Source organism: Salvelinus namaycush, chromosome 3 (genome assembly GCF_016432855.1).
Source record: "Salvelinus namaycush isolate Seneca chromosome 3, SaNama_1.0, whole genome shotgun sequence".
Lineage (NCBI taxonomy): Eukaryota > Metazoa > Chordata > Actinopteri > Salmoniformes > Salmonidae > Salvelinus > Salvelinus namaycush.
The window spans coordinates 56,203,546-56,222,669 of NC_052309.1; the positions used below are offsets into that span (position 1 = coordinate 56,203,546).

Below are 19,124 nucleotides of genomic sequence, written 5' to 3' on the forward strand. Positions count from 1 at the left end.
TTCCAACAGGACAACGACCCTAAACACACAGCCAAGACAAAGCAGGAGTGGCTTCGGGACAAGTCTCTGAATGTCCTTGAGTGGCCCAGCCAGAGCCTGGACTTGAACCCGATCGAACATCTCTGGAGAGACCTGAAATTGCTGTCCAGCAATTCTACCCATCCAACCTGACAGAGCTTGAGGGGATTTGCAGAGAAGAATGGGAGAAACTCTCCAAATACAGGTGTGCCAAGCTTTAAGCGTCATACCCAAGACGCCCGAGACTGTAATCGCTGCCAAAGGTGCTTCAACAAAGTACTGAGTAAAGGGTCTGAGTACTTATGTAAATATGATATTTCCATTTTTTTTTTTTTTTTTTTTTATAAATCAGCCCAAATTTCTAAACCTGTTTCTGGTTTGTCATTATGGGGTATTGTGTGTAGATTGATGAGGGGAAAAAACGATTTATTAAATGTTAGATTACGGTTGTAACCAAACAAAATTTTTTAAATAGTCAAGGATGATCAATGGAAACAGGATGCACCGGAGCTCAGTTTCAAGTCTCATAGCAAAGGGTCTGAATACTGTAAAGAGGGGAAAAAAAGAAAAAAAAAAAAGTTTTTTTCTAAAAACCTGTTTTCGCTTTGGGGTATTATGTGTAGATTGCTGAGTTTTTAAATGTTTTTTTAATCAATTTTAGAATAAGACTGTAACGTAACAAAATGTGGATAAAGTCAAATGTATACACTAGATGACTGACTGACTGGGGGAGCTGTTTGGAAGCCATCACGACTCTGTCTTGGAACTCCCCCATCAGTGTAAAATATATTTAGGAAACTATAGCTATATTTATGAAATATATGTTTGTTTTTATTCTATTAGACACCTAAGTGCATGCTTTTAAATCATGAGCTAAAACTAAATATTAGAAAATACATAAACATTTTCCTTAAAGTATAATTTAGTACTTCTGTTACTATCCCCACTACAACAAAGAAATACTTAAATACATGTAATTTTGTCCTTGAAATACTGTAGAATCCAATTCATTCCTACTGGCTTCATGGCCTGAGCAACAGGCAGTTTACTCTGGGCACGTCATTCAGGCGTGACCAGACGTAAATAAGAGCAAATTCTTATTTACAATGACGCTGGGCCAATTGTGTGCTTCCCTACGGGACTGCCAATCACGGCCAGTTGTGATACAGCCTCAGTCAGCCTGAACCAGGGTGTCTGTAGTGACGCCACTAGACCGTGGGCCTCCTTTTTCGGTGAGCTGACTGAGTTGGGTGTAAGGTGTAATCACATTTTTACTTGTAACTATTTTGGGCACAAATGACAGGCAGAGTGAAATAGCAAGTTGTGGTTTCTTTAGTCCACCTGCCTGCACCTACGGGTGTGAGGCTATTTAGATAAGTGTATATTTCACTCTCCAGCCTGAGAAAGGCAGCAATACGCATTACAGCGTCTAGTGTGCCGGAAGCGGACAAGAAGAAGAAGAAGACACCCACACAGATAGAACAATGAGATTTAGTCATAAAAATATTTGACAACCATGTGCGTTACTTCCGGTTTCCGCATGGCTCCCGCCCCACTCACAGCCATCTTGGGGGGTTTTTCTGAACAAAAAAAAGGTGTGAGACAGAAAAACACTGACGGGGAGAAGCATATTAGACATTTTTGGAACTTGACGGAAAGACGGATGTAGTGATACAATACGATATGAAAGGAAGGGGAGCAGGCGAGGTGGAAGAAGACCAGCCGCACCCCGAATACAGCTAACGTTAGCTAGTAGCTAGCCAGCTAAGCTAACTGGCTAGTGGCTCACCAATTCGGGACGGATTAAGTAGCTAGTCAGACAGCTAGCTAAGCTAGCTAGCTTCTGCTCAGCCCTACCGATAGCTAGCCTAGGAAATTGAGAACAAATCAAATTCGTCGTCGGATGTATGTGAGAAGGAAATCGATGACAATGCATCGTACGTCGATTTGAGACCACCCCCCCATTGAAGAGACCACCGCTAAGGTTACTAGCTACGGATATTGGATATTTTTTTTTTTCTGTAGGTAGAGCGGTATCATAACAAGCCGTGGTAAGTGTTGCAATTTATTATCAACAATGATGGCTAGCTAACTAGCCGTCCATCTTGGCGCTAGTTAGCCAGTTTCCGATTCTGGCCTTAGCGCGTATTTAGCATCAGAATAGTTTTCATATCAATTGACTGAAATTAATTGACTGGCCAGCTAGTTAGCTAACCAGCTAACTGACATTGCTGGCAAGGCATAGTTAACTAGCTTACTAAACTAACGACGGTATGGTGTTTGCAGACATCCATTGATAGTTAATTAGCCAACATGCTAAACTCAGCTGACATTGACATGCCTGAGCCCAAAAAATTATCCATCTATAACTATGACATAGTCCAATGTGGATAACTAGCTAGCTATCTCAATGACAACCACTATTTGAGCATAGACATACTTGTAAACGTGTAGTTAACAAAGTTAAAAGTGAGTGAGACCCATGCATGGTGAGGCAAGACCTAACTTTAGCCTAGGTCCTAGTTGAAAATATATCCCATCTTCAACCTAGGGCGAGACCAGGGTTCGAAACCCGTCTGTCACACAAGACTCATTACATGGCATGACGACATAGAAATAGAATGAATGACACACACTGGTTTTATTGTAGCCAAGCATTCCATGATCCAAGTCCTTTCTTCCAGAATTAGTTAGTCTTGCTACATGGCTAGATCAGTCAGATCATGTTGGGGTGGCAGGTAGCCTAGTGGTTAGAGCATTGGGCCAGAAAGGTTGCTAGATCGAATCCCCAAGCTGACAAGCTAAACATGTGTCATTCTGCCCCTTAACAAGGCAGTTAACCCACTGTTCGAATGCCATCGTTGTAAATAAGAATTTGTTCTTTGGAAAGGTTAAATAAATAAAAATGAATGTTTGTGCTGTCATGAGCAATTCCCTTAGTTGAATGCACAGGCCCCCACGTTAATTTACCCACAGTTCAGCTACTAGCTACCTACTTTACTATGATTCACATCACACTGTAAAAAGGGTGAATGCATACTGGAACAAAACGAGGAAAAATAGGGAATGGAAATTAGTGTAACGTTGGAGAATTGGATCAATTTCAAACCAACAATATAGGCCATCAATTCACATCAGCTGCAATAACTCCCTGGTGTTTATTGCTTGACAACACCTATCGGTGATATGCTGTGTAGCCACTGATGATATCGCAGTTAACTAGATCAAGATGAAGGTCTTCTGTGCTAACATGAGTCTCGAATTGAGCACCGATAGACTGTTACTTTGTAACAGAGCATATTGAATATTTGACCCTAAAGTCATGGGTTTGGTTCACTGGATTTCTATGAAGTCCATATAATGTACAGACATGTTATGTCCTCTCCCCCCCCCCCCCCCCCCCCCTACACACACTCTTGCTTGCTAACACAAACAATTGTTTTGCGAACACATTATTTTGAAGGGTTGATTTAAAGAGTGCATCCAAAGCCCAGTGGGGGCCCTAAGGCGATGTCTTGATGCATTCACTCCAGACTGAATCACTGGAGCTGGTTACGTTAGCTCTGCTAGTTCCTCTCCAGCGGTCACACTCAAAACCGACCTAGACTTAGGCATCCTTCCTTTCTTTATTCCTTGAAATAGGCTAATCACTGATCTTGCATGACATGACTGGAGAAATCATCACGATGGAAGGCCATGCTCGCACCTGTACAACCATGTGAGATCAGTGACTATTTCGAGGGAGGAAGGAGGATGCATTTGAAGAGTGTTTGAATAGGGACTTGGCTGTTTTTATCGGGATAGTCATCTGATGCAGCACTCCATCACTCTCCTTCTTGGTCAAATAGCCCTTACACAGCCTGGAGCTGTGTTTCGGATCATTATCCTGTTAAAAAATCTAATTAAAGTCCCACTAAGCGCAAACCAGATAGGAATTCTACAGAATTCTAAATAAATCACTGACAGTGTCACCAGCAAAGCACCATCACACCACCTCCATGCTTCACGGTGGGGACCACACATGCGGAGGTCAATCCGTTCGCCTACTCTGCGTCTCACAAAGACACAGCGATTGGAACCAAAAATCTCACATTTGGACTCATCAGACCAACGGACACATTTCCACCAGTCTAATGTCCATTGCTTGTGTCTCTTGGCCCAAGCAAGTCTCTTCTTCTCATTGGTGTCCTTTAGTAATGGTTTCTTTGCAGCAATTTGATGATGAAGGCCTGATTCATACAATCTCTTCTGAACAGTTGATGTTGAGATGTGTCTGTTACTTGAACTCTGTGAAGCATTTATTTGGGCTGCAATCTAAGGTGCAGGTAACTAATGAACTTAACCTCTGCAGCAGAGGTACTCTGGGTCTTCCTTTCCTGTGGCGGTCCTCATGAGAGGCAGTTTCATCATAGCGCTTGTTGGTTTTTGCGACTGCACTTGAAACTTTCAAAGTTCTTGATATTTTCCTGATTGACTGACCTTCATGTCTTAAAGTATGTTTCTCTTTGCTTATTTGAGCTATTCTTGCCATAATATGGACTTGGTCTTTTACCAAATAGGGCTATCTTCTGTATACCACCCCTACCTTGTCACAACACAACTGATTGGCGCAAACACATTAAGAAGGAAAGAAATTCCACAAATAAACTTTTAACAAGGCACACCTGTTAATTGAAATGCATTCCAGGTGACTACCTCATGAAGCTGGTTGAGAGAATGCCAAGCGTGTGCAAAGCTGTCATCAAGGCAAAGGGTGGCTACTTTGAATAATCTGAAATATAAAATATGTTTTGGTTTGTGTAACACTTCTTTAGTTACTACAATATTCCATATGTGTTATTTCATAGTTTTAATGTCTTATTATTCAACAATGTAGAAGAATTGAGCGTTCTTATCTAATTCCACATTTACTTTTCATCAGCCAACGAGATGAGTAGGCCTAACGAACAGCAAAAGCACTAGCCTATGTCCACGCAGTAATTGTGGAATGACAGTATATCACAGTATTACTTACCTGTCAGTGTTGTGATTGACTGTGATATAGGCCTAATGATTTCTCACGCCGAGAGTCAAAATGGGAAAGCTGTTCTGAATTTGTGGCTGTTTTATCTAGGCTTGAGCCTTTTACTTTCGGTGTTGGTCCACCAGCTTTAAACAGCTGTAAAAAATATATATATATATATATATATTTTCTGGTATTGGAAATATTTCTCAGCGATTTTAGATGGTACAATGATTCCCTACACTATTCATTGTTTGTGTTCTCACATAAACAGAAATTGAGCGAACAGTGTGTAATTTTAGCATCAAGGAAATGACAGAGCGATTTCCACTAGATAACACAGCCACAAAGTCAGAACAGCTTTCCTAGTTTGACAACAGATGCTGCTCCAGCGGGAGAAATCAATAGGCAAATATCCCAGCCAATCACAACACTGGGATGTGAGAAATCCTGTGAAAGACTATCATTCCACAGTCACTGCAGATATATTATGGGCATTTTCTGAAATTACAGTACAAAAATAAAATCCTGTGTAGCACCTTTTTAAGTTATGTGTAAACCATGTCTCAGCTCTCACAGCACTTTGATTTACACTTAGACAGAGGGGACTGTGTTTTATATAGCTGTAGTGAATGTTTGTGTGTCCATCGTGATATGTACGCTAGCGCTCTCTGCCGAGGTTGAGACGTATAATACATTTTTAATATGGGTTTGTTATTAAGTGCACTTTGTGAGAACTAGCCTCCCTCTCTTTTTGTTTCTCTCGTATCTCCGCACTTGTTCTCTACCTTTCTTTCTCTCTCTCTCTACCTCTATTCCCCTACACTCTACTAGGGCTGGGCGGTATACCGTATTTTACTATATACCGGTAGTTATGCACGGACCGGTTTGGGTTTTTGCTTTACCTTCTATAACAGTATTTGAATGTTTGGTTTGTTAAATGTGATAGGCCGTGTGTAACGTCCATTGTTATAGTTTACTCCGCTACTTGAGTCATCCCTCTCCGCTCTCTCCATGCCGCTTTCCACACAGACCTAGTCCCACCCCGTCACTCAAGGAGCACATTTGTTGTTGCTTGACCACGAGACACGTGTGTTCAGTCTGCATGGTCAATGCAGCACATGCAACAATGTTGATGACAACGATGTTTCCACTTTGATCTTCATAAAAATCCACATGCGTTCTATAATTGCAATATTAGTGTGTGTTTCTTACGTCTGCAAACAGCTAGTTTGTATTTTCTTAGCAAGTTAATTAACCTGTCTAGCCCCAGCGTTCCGCTAGCGGAACTCCTCCCACATTCCACTGACAAGGCAGAGCGCGAAATTCAAAAAATATTTTTTAGAAATATTTAACTTTCACACATTAACAAGTCCAATACAGCAAATGAAAGATACACATCTTGTGAATCCAGTCAACATGTCCGATTTTTTAAATGTTTTACAGCGAAAACACCACATATATTTATGTTAGCTCACCACCAAATACAAAGAAGGACAGACATTTTTCACAGCACAGGTAGCATGCACAAAGCCAACCTAACTAACCAAGAACCAACCAAACTAACCAAGAAACAACTTCATCAGATGACAGTCTTATAACATGTTACACAATAAATCTATGTTTTGTTCGAAAAATTTGCATATTTGAGGTATAAATCAGTTTTACATTGCAGCTACCATCACAGCTACCGTCAAAAATAGCACCGAAGCAGCCAGAGTAAATATAGAGACCAACGTGGAATACCTAAATACTCATCATAAAACATTTCTGAAAAATGCATCGTGTACAGAAATGAAAGACAAGCATCTTGTGAATCCAGCCAATATTTCAGATTTTTTAAGTGTTTTACAGCGAAAACACTATAGCATTATATTAGCTTACTACAATAGCCTACACACAACCGCATTCATTCATCAAGGCACGTTAGCGATAGCAATAGGCACGTTAGCGTTAGCGAATAAACCAGCAAAAGATATCAATTTTCACTAACCTTCATAAACTTTCCTCAGATGACAGTCCTATAACATCAGGTTATACATACACTTATGTTTTGTTCGAAAATGTGCATATTTAGAGCTGAAATCAGTGGTTATCCATTATGCTAACGTAGCTTCTATTTCCCAGAATGTGCGGATATTTCTATTAGACTCTCACCTATTCTGACCAAATAGCAATTCATAAACATTACAAAAAAATACATGTTGTATAGGAAATGATAGTAACACTAGTTCTTAATGCAATCGCAGTGTTAGAATTCTAAAAATATCTTCATTACGACATAAGGCTTATGTTATAGCGAGGAGAGTGGCCAAAACCTGGGCGCAAAACTACTAGTACACAGTTCGACACATATATGAAATAGCATCACAAAATGGGTCCTACTTTTGGTGATCTTCCATCAGAATGTTGGACAAGGGGTCCTTTGTACAGAACAGTCGTTGTTTGGATTTAGAACATCGTTTTTCCCTCTTGATTGAGCAAGGACACTGGCCAAGTGGCGCGAAGCTCCCCATCGTCAACAAACACAGACAACGCAACACGCGTAACGTCCCGAAATTTTTTAAATAATCTATTAAAACTATATTGAAAAAACATACTTTACGATGATATTGTGACATGTATCAAATAAAATCAAAGCCGGAGATAGTATTCGCCTATAACGACAGGTTTTCAAAAGGCAATTCCAGGTCCATCTGCGCGCTCTCCAGAAAAAAAAAATGGATGACTCGTCGTGCCAAGATGATTTATTCCACCTCAGACCAAGATAAACACTTCCTTTCTTCTCTCACGTCCTCTTGACATCTAGGGGAAGGTGTATGACGTGCATGTATACTCATACGTGTCATGCCCATTTATAGGCAGGCCCTTGAACAGAGCATAATTTTCAGACTTTCCACTTCCTGGTCAGAAAGTGTGCTGCCAAATGAGTTCTGTTTTACTCACAGACAAAATTCAAACGGTTTTAGAAACTAGAGAGTGTTTTCTATCCAATAGTAATAATAATATGCATATTGTACGAGCAAGAATAGAGTACGAGGCCGTTTAAATTGGGCACGTTTTTCCCCAAAAGTGTAAATAGCGCCCTCTATCCTCATCAGGTTTAAGCTAAATCGTGTTAGCCACTAATGCTAATCGCTAGTTAGTTGGCTAGCTAATAAAAGTACTGAGTCAGAGCAAACGTAGCTGGCTAATACAGCCTGATACCAGTACTGGTAGAGGCTTAAATCAGCATGTTTGTGCAACAGTATCTTCTAAATCAAAGAGGAATAGGCGAAGCATGAATATGTTGGCTATATGAATAAAGATTTAATGTAGCCAATAGGGTCCCCTAGGAAACACAGAACATCACTTTGTTTCCTACCCTGTCACAATAACTCGTCCGTGACATTTTCATTCGTTGTCATGTCAAACAACACAGTATTCAAAGTGCCCACTATTATTTTTATTCTAACTTTAGAATTATAATAAACGTTCTATTTCCATGATTCCAAAAGTTCACCCAAGTGTTTTGATCTAAATCGCAATTGCAACATTTGGTTAAAAATAAGGCCTAGTATTTTTTGCCCATATCGTGGCACTGTTGAAATGATCTCAAATGATTGCAGGAAATGCAGAAATTGATGGAAATGCAGGCAATTATTTTAGGGTGAAGTTGAATTGAACAGTATAAAACAATCAGAATGGAGAAAGACCGATTTGAAATAATTTTGAATATAAACTCAGCAAAAAAATGAAACGTCCCATTTTCAGGACCCTGTCTTTCAAAGATAATTCGTAAAAATCCAAACTTCACAGATCTTCATTGTAAAGTATTTAAACGCTGTTTCTCATGCTTGTTCAATGAACCATAAACAATTAATGAACATGCACCTGTGGAACCGTCGTTAAGACACGAACAGCTTACAGACGGTAGGCAATTAAGGTCACAGTTATAGAAACTTAAGACACTAAAGAGGCCTTTCTACTGACTCTGAAAAACACAAAAAGAAAGATGCCCCGGGTCCCTGCTCATCTGTGTGAATGTGCCTTAGGCATGCTGCAGATGTGGCCAGGGCAATAAATGCAATGTCCGAACTGTGAGACACCTAAGACATCGCTACAGGGAGACAGGACGGACAGCTTATCGTCCTTGCGGTGGCAGACCACGTGTAACAACACCTGCACAGGATCGGTACATCCGAACATCACACCTGCGGGACAGGTACAGGATGGCAACATCTGCCCGAGTTACACCAGGAATGCACAAATCCCTCCATCATTGCTCAGACTGTCCGTGATAGGCTGAGAGAGGCTGGACTGAGGGCTTGTAGGCCTGTTGTAAGGCAGGTCCTCACCAGACATTACCGGCAACAGCGTCGCCTATGGGCACAAACCCACCGTCGCTGGACCAGACAGGACTGGCAAAAGTCTCACCAGGGGTGATGGTCAGATTCGCATTTATCGTCGAAGGAATGAGCGTTACACCGAGGCCTGTACTCTGGAGCGGGATCAATTTTGTAGGTGGATGGTCCATCATGGTCTGGGGCAGTGTGTCACAGCATCATCGGACTGAGCTTGTTGTCATTGCAGGCAATCTCAACGCTGTGCGTTACACGGAAGACATCCTCCTCCCTCATGTGGTACCCTTCCTGCAGGCTCATCCTGACATGACCCTCTAGCATGACAATGCCACCAGCCATACTGCTCGTTCTGTGTGATTTCCTGCAAGACAGGAATGTCAGTGTTCTGCCAAGGCCAGCAAAGAGCCTGGATCTCAGTCCCATTGAGCACGTCTGGGACCTGTTGGATCGGAAGGTGAGGGCTAGGGCCATTCCCCCCCATGAAATGTCCGGGAACTTGCAGGTGCCTTGGTGGAAGAGTGGGGTAACACCTCACAGCAAGAACTGGCAAATCTGGTGCAGTCCATGAGTAGGAGATGCACTGCAGTACTTAATGCAGCTGGTGGCCACACCGGATACTGACTGTTACTTTTGATCTTGACCCCCCCCCCCCTTTGTTCAGGGACACATTATTTAATTTCTGTTAGTCACATGTTTGTGGAACCTGTTCAGTTTGTCGGTTGTTGAATCTTATGTTCATACAAATATTTACACCTGTTAAGTTTGCTGAAAATAAACGCAGTTGACAGTGAGAGGACGTTTCTTTTTTTGCTGAGTTTGTGTTTGCACCCTAGGGTCACGCACTACTCATAAAGCAAATGTAGAACTTTTCTTAATCAAAAACATAAAATACCGTGAAAAATACCATGTGATATTTTGGCCATATCACCCGGCCCTACTCTCTACCGCTTCTCTATTCCCCTGCACTCTCTCTCTTTTCTCCTACACTCTCTCTCTACCTCTTCCTCTATTCACCTAGACCCTCTAACTCTTTTCTCCTAGACTCTCTCGCTCTACCTCTTCCTCTATTCCCCTACTCTCTCTCTACCTCTTCCTCTATTCCCCTACCCTTCTAATCTCTGTTCTGTCCCGCTCACTTTCTTTTCCCACCATTTCCACCTTTCTCTTCTTCTCTATCCACTCTTCTCCACACCCTTTCTCTCTCTGGATCCTCTACCTCTATCGCCCTAGACCCGTCTCTCATTCCCACCAAATTATCTCCCTCTGTCCACCAGGCCCTGGCTATGCCCTCGAGTGTGCGGGCGGGCAATCTAAAGGACCCGGATGTGGCTGAGCTCTTCTACAGAGATGACCCCGAGAAGCTTTTCGCTGACCTCCGAGAGATCGGCCATGGCAGCTTCGGGGCCGTCTACTTTGTAAGGGAACCTTTTATTAGGGGGAGGGGAGAGTTTTGATTAAGAAAGTGTGTGTGTGTGTGTTTGCTCTCCTTGTCAACGTGTGTGACGAGGTGTTTTGAGAGTTTGTATGAGCCAGAACCTCTTGTTATTGTTTCCAGTATTTGAAGGTTTGAATGGAGTGTGTGTGCGTCACTGTCTTTCTCGATGCTGTGTCCGACAGGCCCGAGATGTGCGCAACAACGAGGTGGTGGCCATCAAGAAGATGTCCTACACTGGCAAGCAGTCCAACGAGGTGAGGGAACGCGCGCGCACACTTAAGTTGATGAATAGAAACGGATGTGTTAGTGCTTGGCTGGAACAAATGCCTGCACACTCAGGACCAGAGTCAGAACCCTTACATAGGCTATTCAAGAATGGCTTAGACTTGTCTCTAAACCATCGACTTTTAGTCTATTTTCCATGATTCCCTGTGGCCTGATGTTTGGTATTAACCCCTGCTCTCGCTTGTTCTCCTCAGAAATGGCAGGATATCATCAAGGAGGTGAAGTTCCTCCAGAAGCTTCGTCATCCCAACACCATCGAGTACAGAGGATGCTACCTCAGAGAACACACAGCATGGGTCAGTATTAGCAGTGTGTGTGCCCCCAGTTACACTATTTGAGTGTCTACTAATAATCTGTCCCCTTCCCCTCCCTCCCTCAGCTGGTGATGGAGTACTGTTTAGGCTCCGCCTCCGATCTTCTCGAAGGTTAGTGCACCACGGAAACACCTGCAGGGATTGTTTTGAGTCATGTTTTTAAGGTCATTTAGCATGTTTTTGAAGCTCTGTGTATAACTGGACTCTGTCCCTCTCTTGCTCTTTCTTTTTCTCTCTTTCTGTCTCTCTCTTTGTCTCTCTGTAGTTCACAAGAAGCCACTACAGGAGGTGGAAATAGCTGCTATTACCCATGGTGCACTGCTGGGCTTGGCCTATCTTCACTCCCACAACATGATCCACAGGTAATATAATAAAAATATATGCCATTTAGCGGACTCTTTTATCCAAAGGGACTACTACTACAAACTACTACTACTACAGTCTCTCGGTCCATGCTACTGTGTTGTCCGTGTGCTGTCACTGCAGTGTCTTAGAGCGATTCTGGCCGTTCAATTCCAGTTCTGTTTTCATTGCTGCGTCTTTCAGTCTAGTCTGTCGTCATTGGTTCTACAATATCTCCGTAACGTCTCAGGGATTTTACTCAGTGCCGTTTCAATGGTCATTCCATTGTGGTTTTAATAGCCAGGGTCCATTTTCCCCGATAGCGATGGAACTTAGGCCTACTAGTGTTTTTAACTATGGCTCTTTCCTACAACGGCCGAAGATGGAACACGCGTTTTCCCCAAAAACGCCACTACACGTGCTTCGTCGGGGGCGTGTCGTCACTGATAGGATCGCTGCTCTCGGATCAGCTTTCTCCATTCAAATATTTCCTTAACATTCAAATTTTTCCGCAATACTGACGCAATCGGAGAAAGAGCGAGAGATATTACCACCTACGGCTGCAAATATTGAGGCAGCTTACTCTAATGCTTACCCAATAAAAATGCAATTAATCACAGATTTGGCACATTGCTCACATGTTAGGCTACACATCATGCAATATATTGAGACAGTAGCCTACAAGTAGCAAAATCAAAGTCAATTGATTGAATATGAAATGTATTTTAATATGATTGAAATGGGCCTATAGTTTACTGTTTTATATCTTTGTGCAGATGTCTCGGTTTTTATTTTAAAGCATTTTTTTATACGTCTCTTGTTTGTGTCAATTGCAAAGACATGGGCAACTTTGTATTTGTAGTCAACTTTGTTCTGAAGTTTTCGCGGTCAGACGGTTAAGCCATGTGATTCTGTTTTAGCGGAGATCAGCTGTATAAAAAGGGATTCGAGAGGGCAAAAAAAGCATGTAATGACACAATTAGTGTTCGCGTGGTCCGGGGTAGGCGTTAGATTCCAACCGTTTTTTCAAGTACGACGTTAATAATGATGGCTTGGCGATTTGAACGATTCTCCTACGAAGGTTCTAACGATAAACTTAGCCTTAAGATACTTTTGGGAAACCGGGTCCTATTCTCTTCTATACCATATATGCTATATAGGGTATGTCACGATCGCAAAGAGGTTTCTAGCCTTAAGGGTCTTTCATGGTTAAGGGTCAAATCAGGGTTATATATGAATATTTTCTGGGGGGTGGAAATGATCATGGGTTAAGAAAACACTCCAGGCTACTCTTGAACGTCTACAATTGTATGGAAAGTATGCAGAAATTACCATGGATATATATATATATTTTAACTGCCCTTTTTCTGGCCCGCAAATTGATTTTGGCCTACAAATCAGCCCCCCCCAAAATCTGTGCGGCCCTCCGTTGATTTTTGAAATTCTGCTGTGGCCCTCGAGCCAAAACGTTTGCCCACCCCTGGGTTAAATTAATACGTTCAACGTCGTTATCTCTGCGCTGTCAACGTTAACATTGTGTTACCGTTGTCAACATTGTTTTTGTCACATTGTGTCAACATTGTTTTTGTCACATTGTGTCAACATTGTTTTTGTCACATTGTGTCAACATTGTTTTTGTCACATTGTGTCAACATTGCTCTTCTCCTCTCAGGGATGTGAAGGCAGGGAACATCCTCCTGACAGAGCCTGGCCAGGTGAAGCTGGGAGACTTTGGCTCTGCCTCCATTGTTGCCCCCGCCAACTCCTTTGTAGGAACCCCCTACTGGTGAGGAGCTAGAAATGCAAACTGGACTATTCAATTCCTTGAAGGCCAAAGTACTGCTGGTCCTCTCCCGTGAATCTACAAATCCTCCCCCACCCACTGCCCTACACACCAGTGGCTGATTTATAAAGGGATGGTTCACTCTTTTTCCAGGATGGCTCCGGAAGTGATCCTAGCGATGGACGAGGGTCAGTACGACGGCAAGGTGGACGTCTGGTCTCTGGGCATCACCTGTATAGAGCTGGGTAGGCATCGCACACCACATCAAGAAAGAGAGAGATTTCAGAGGTTAAAACTAACAATGTAGCATAATACAGGAAATATGACGGCATCTTAACCCCGCAGGCCCTCACTGTCTGAGTGGTCTGACCTAACCCCTGGGAGTTGGTAATAGTCTGTTGTCTGTTTGTTCCGGCATTGTTACTGGGATTTAAGAGACTCAGCGCTAAGCTGCTTTGGCTGCGAGCGAACACGTCCTCTCTCTCCCTTCTCTCTATCACTTGGTCACCTTCTCTCGATTGATCTCTCGCTCCTCTTCTTTTTGTACCCTTCTCTCTCTCTCTCTTCCTTGTCTCCCTTTAGCGGAGAGGAAGCCGCCTCTGTTCAATATGAATGCTATGAGTGCCTTATACCACATCGCGCAGAACGAGAGCCCCGTCCTAGCGTCCAATCACTGGTGAGCATCACTCTCCCTCTTTCTCCCTCATGCAACACTCTCCACTCACTTATCCGTCTGTCATTCACCTAACCCCCCCTCTCAATTTCTTAACTCTTGAACTCCTTTTTTCATGATCTCGCCTGTACATCACTGTCTCGTTGTCTCTCAACGCTCTCTTTCGCTCACTCACCAGCTCTCTCTCTTCTCTCTTGCGCCGCAGGTCTGATTATTTCCGTAACTTTGTGGACTCCTGTCTACAGAAGATTCCACAGGACAGGCCTATCTCTGATGTGTTGCTCAATGTAAGAGTGCAACACACACACACACACCTCTTCCTCGTTCCTCCTCTCTTCCTCAATTTCTCTCTAACTCTTTTCACCCCCCCCCCCCCCCCCCCCCCTTTCTTCCCCCGTCTGTAGCACCGGTTTCTGTGTCGTGAGCGTCCCCTGACGGCGGTGATGGACCTGATAGCGAGAACCAAGGACGCAGTGCGGGAGCTGGACAACCTTCAGTACAGGAAGATGAAGAAGATCCTCTTCCACGAAGCGCACAACGGACCCACCCCAGAGGGAGGCGAGGAGGAGGAGGTAGGAGCTCCGCCCATGTTAATAAGGCCCATAATGGACGACCTCTGGTTGTAGGTTGGGGAGGTGGTGGTACGGGGCACACTTGTTAGGGCAGATCTGTGTCGTTCACTTACAGCGCCTTCAGAAAGTATTCATACCACTTGACTTATTCCACATTTTGTTGTTACAACCTTAATTCAAAATTGATTAAATATATTCAAAGAGATATTCAATGTCTGCTTTTTTTTTTTTACCCATCTACCAATAGGTTCCCTTCTTTGCAAAGTATTGGAAAACCTCCTTGGTATTGGTGGTTGAATCTGTGTTTGAAATTCACAGCTCGACTGGGGGACCTCAGTAATTGTATGTGTGTACAGAGATGAGGTAGTTATTCAAAAATAATGTTAGACATTATTATTGCACACAGTGTGAGTCCATGCAACTTATGACTTGTTAAGCACATTTGTTCTCCTGAATGTATTTAGGCTTTGCTATGACAAAGGGGTTGAATACTTATTGACTCAAGATATTTCAGCTTTTCATTTTTTTAAATGTCTAAACAATTCGACTTTGACATTACGGGGTATTTGTGTCACTGGCCTACACACATCTCAATGTAATCCATTTTAAATGCAGGCTGTAACACAACATTTGGGAAAAGTCTAGGGGTGTGAATACTTTCTGAAGGCATTGTATCTCATGTTAACTTTCTGTCTCTGCCTGCCTGTCTGTGTATAAAATCTATTTTTTCCCCCTCTCTCCTTCCCCCTCCCTCTCACCCAGGAGGTGGAGCAGTACCTGCTGCGCACGGGCACTGTGGGCAGCATGGAGAGTTCCCAGTCTGTGCCCAGTATGTCCATCTCCGCCAGCTCCCAGAGCTCCTCGGTCAACAGCCTGGCGGACGGCTCCGACGACAGCAACGAGATGGCCATGATGACCGAGGGAGAGCACACGGTCACCTCCAACTCCTCCATTATACACCGCCCTACTGTAAGTCTGAGAGAGTAGTGTGTGTGTAAATGCGATGAGGAAAGGGGGGGTGGTTATGATGACTGAGGGAGAGAACAGTCTCCATCATACATCGCCCTACCGTAAGTCTGAGAGGTGTGTGTGTCGTGCGTGTGTGCTAGAGAGAAAGAAGATGGTGGTGTGTGTATGTGGTAAGTATATCAGGTGTGTGCAATTCGTTTTTTTTGTGGACATTAATTAAACTTCCCTCTCCTCCTGAATTCTCTCTCCTTGTCCCCCTCCCCCAGGGTCAGGATAATATCTATGATGACCCATACCAGCCAGAGATAGACCAGCAGCAGCCCTCGTCAACCGCCCGCCGCAGGGCCTACTACCGCAACCGGGACCACTTCGCCACCATCCGCACGGCCTCCCTGGTAAGCACATCCCCAAACCCCTGTCTCTGACCCAACCACTAGCACAACCCCTAACCCCTCTCTCATACTACTATGAACGCTTTTATTGTTTTCTTACAATTACTTTGCCTGAGCTTGATTGAGTTTGCCTGCGATCCAATGGAACTGTCCCACAACTGAAAACCCCACCCACCTGTCTCCAGGCAGGCTCAATCGAAAACTCAGATGTCAGATACTATTGAGACACATTCCCTCTCTCTCTCTCTCTCTCCTCCCCACTCTCTCTCCTCCCCACTCTCTCTCCAGGTTACTCGTCAGATCCAGGAGCACGAGCAGGGCTCAGCGCTGAGGGAGCAGATGTCCGGCTATAAGAGGATGAGGAGGCAGCACCAGAAACAGTTGATGGGCCTGGAGAACAAGCTGAAGGCTGAGATGGATGAGCACCAGCTGAGACTAGACAAAGAGCTGGAGAACCAGAGGAACACCTTCGGAGGAGAGGGGGACAAACTGGGCAAGAAACACCAGGCCATACTGGAGAAGGAGGTGAGGGATGGCGGGACTGGAGGAAAGAAGGAGGGGTGGAAAACCAGAGTTTGAGGAGAGGGGGGTCAAACCGGGCAAGAAGTAGGGAAGTGGTACTGTGGAAAGATGAACAGAATGTATTATTTTTCTCCCTTCTTCCCAATATTGTGGCTATATCCAGGAAGGCCAAAGTTCCAAAAGCTGGGCCTAAAATAGTGTATAAGAGATCATACAAAATATTTTGCATGATGATAAACATTTTTGTTGGTCTAATGTGATTAATAAGGAGCATCCAGATGCTGCACTTGATGAATTTAGGAAATTGCTTCTTCCAATTATTGATAAACATGGACCTGTTACGAAACTGCCTGCTAAAACTGTTAAGGCTCCATGGATTAATGAGGAATTGAACAACTGTAATGGTGAAGGAGATGGAGCAAAAGGAGTGGCTAATAAGTCTGGCTTACTGCAAATTAAGAAACGATGACTAAACTCAACAAAGAAGAAGAAACTGTATTATGAAGCCAAGATCAATTATGGAAAGAATGATGGAAAAAAACTTGGAGTACTTAAAATGAAATTATGGGCAGAAAGACAAATTCAACTCCCATCTTTTATCGAATTAGATGGCTTTTTCATCTCAAAACCTTTTGATGTTGCCAATTATTTTGCTTATAGAGAAGGGTACTCAACATGTACTACACTGACACAAATGACTGAAAGAAATTGATAATAAGATTGTGTGAGCTGTACTGTTAGATTTCAGTGCAGCCTTTGAAATGATTGACCATAATATGTTTAAAAAAACATGTGTTATGGCTTTTCAACCTCCGCTCTGAATCCATGATATGGCAATCTATCTAATAGAACTCAAAGGGTTTTCTTTAATTGGAGCTTCTCTAATGTCAAACACCTAAAATGTGGTGTACCGCAGGGCAGCTCTCTAGGCCCTCTTTTCTTTTCTATTTTTTACCAATTACCTGCCACTGGCATTAAACAAAGCATGTGTCTCCATGTATGCTGATGATTCAACCATATACGCATCAGCAACCACAGCTAATGAAGTCACTGAAACCCTTAACAGTTGCAGTCTGTTTTGGAATGGGTGGCCAGTAATAAACTGGTCCTGAACATCTCTAAAACTAAGAGCATTGTATTTTGTACAAATCATTCCCTAAGTTCTAGACCTCAGCTGAATCTGTTAATGAATGGTGTGGCTGTTGAATTACTTGGTGTTACCTTAGATTGTAAACTGTCATGGTCAAAACATATAGATTCAATGGTTGTAAAGATGGGGAGTGGTCTGTCTGTAATAAAGAGATGCTCTGCTTTTTTGATGACCACATTTCAAAAACAAGTCCAGCAGGCTCTAGTTTAGTCTAATCTTGATTATTATCCAGTCGTGTGTTCAAGTGGTGCAAGGAAAGAGCTAGTGTTGGCCCAGAACAGAGTGGAACATCTTGCTCTTCACTGTAATCAGAGGGCTGATATAAATTCTATGCATGCCAGTCTCTTGGCTAAGAGTTGAGGAGAGACTTACTGCATCACTTCTTCTTTTTATTAGAAATGTGTTGAAAATCCCAAATTGTTTGCATCGTCAACTTACACACACAGCTCTGGCCCCCACCAGGGGTCTTTTCGCAGTCCCCAAATCCAGAACAAATTCAAGAAAGCGTACAGTATTATATAGAGAGAGCTATTATTGCATGGAACTACTTTCCATCTCATATTGCTCAAATGAACAGCAAACCTGGTTTAAAAAAACATCTCACGGTATAACGCCTCTCCCCTATTTGACCTAGATAGTTTGTGTATGTATTGAAATGTAAGCTACGCGTGTCTTCAAAAAAAAAACATGCATTGTTGTAGTTCTGTTTTTGTCTATTAATGTTCTGTATTATTTCATGTTTTGTGTGGACCCCAGGAAGAGTAGCTGCTGCTTTTGCAACAGCTAATGGGGATCCTAATCAAATACCTCTCTCTCCAGACCAAGGCAGCCCTAGCTGAGGAGAAGAAGTTCCAGCAGCATATCCTGAGCCAGCAGAAGAAAGAGCTGACCAGTCTACTGGAGTCTCAGAAACGCCAGTACCGCCAGCGCAAGGACCAGCTCAAAGAGGTACAACCTTATTCCAACCACACGGCAACCTTGTTCCAACCACACGGCAACCTTGTTCCAACCACACGGCAACCTTGTTCCAACCACACGACAACCTTGTTCCAACCACACGACAACCTTGTTCCAACCACACGACAACCTTGTGTTAACTCGAAATGACACAACGACAAGGTTCCAGTTTAACAAAGTTTACTATACTATATGAACACACTACAAGGTAGCCATTACACTCAAGGCTAGGTCCAACAACGACAAGACTTCCTGCGCATGCGCACTCTTGACTGAGTGATAGCCCCGTAATAACATAAATATAGGGATACTTAAAACATGAACTTAACAATCTCCCCCTTTTATTTAAAGACAAATAAAACATCAA

At 43.1% G+C, this 19,124-nt stretch overlaps 1 protein-coding gene across 3 annotated transcripts in view; it reads left to right on the plus strand.

Moving 5' to 3' along the window:
• Window positions 1-1,553: 1,553 nt before the first annotated feature.
• Window positions 1,554-19,124, plus strand: part of LOC120032847 (serine/threonine-protein kinase TAO2-like) — a 37,123-nt gene continuing 19,552 nt past the window's right edge. For 2 of the 3 annotated variants that reach the window (XM_038979060.1, XM_038979073.1), the window contains exons 1-15: window positions 1,554-2,069; window positions 10,638-10,778; window positions 10,981-11,052; window positions 11,278-11,379; window positions 11,463-11,508; window positions 11,663-11,759; window positions 13,412-13,525; window positions 13,676-13,767; window positions 14,105-14,198; window positions 14,401-14,482; window positions 14,600-14,767; window positions 15,530-15,736; window positions 16,003-16,131; window positions 16,417-16,653; window positions 18,620-18,748. In XM_038979060.1, the coding sequence (XP_038834988.1) occupies window positions 10,647-10,778; window positions 10,981-11,052; window positions 11,278-11,379; window positions 11,463-11,508; window positions 11,663-11,759; window positions 13,412-13,525; window positions 13,676-13,767; window positions 14,105-14,198; window positions 14,401-14,482; window positions 14,600-14,767; window positions 15,530-15,736; window positions 16,003-16,131; window positions 16,417-16,653; window positions 18,620-18,748 (1,701 nt within the window). In that variant the 5' untranslated portion in view covers window positions 1,554-2,069; window positions 10,638-10,646. Of the gene's footprint in view, window positions 2,070-10,416; window positions 10,779-10,980; window positions 11,053-11,277; window positions 11,380-11,462; window positions 11,509-11,662; window positions 11,760-13,411; window positions 13,526-13,675; window positions 13,768-14,104; window positions 14,199-14,400; window positions 14,483-14,599; window positions 14,768-15,529; window positions 15,737-16,002; window positions 16,132-16,416; window positions 16,654-18,619; window positions 18,749-19,124 lie in introns of those variants that run through there. The other variant, XM_038979065.1, reaches the window with a different exon arrangement.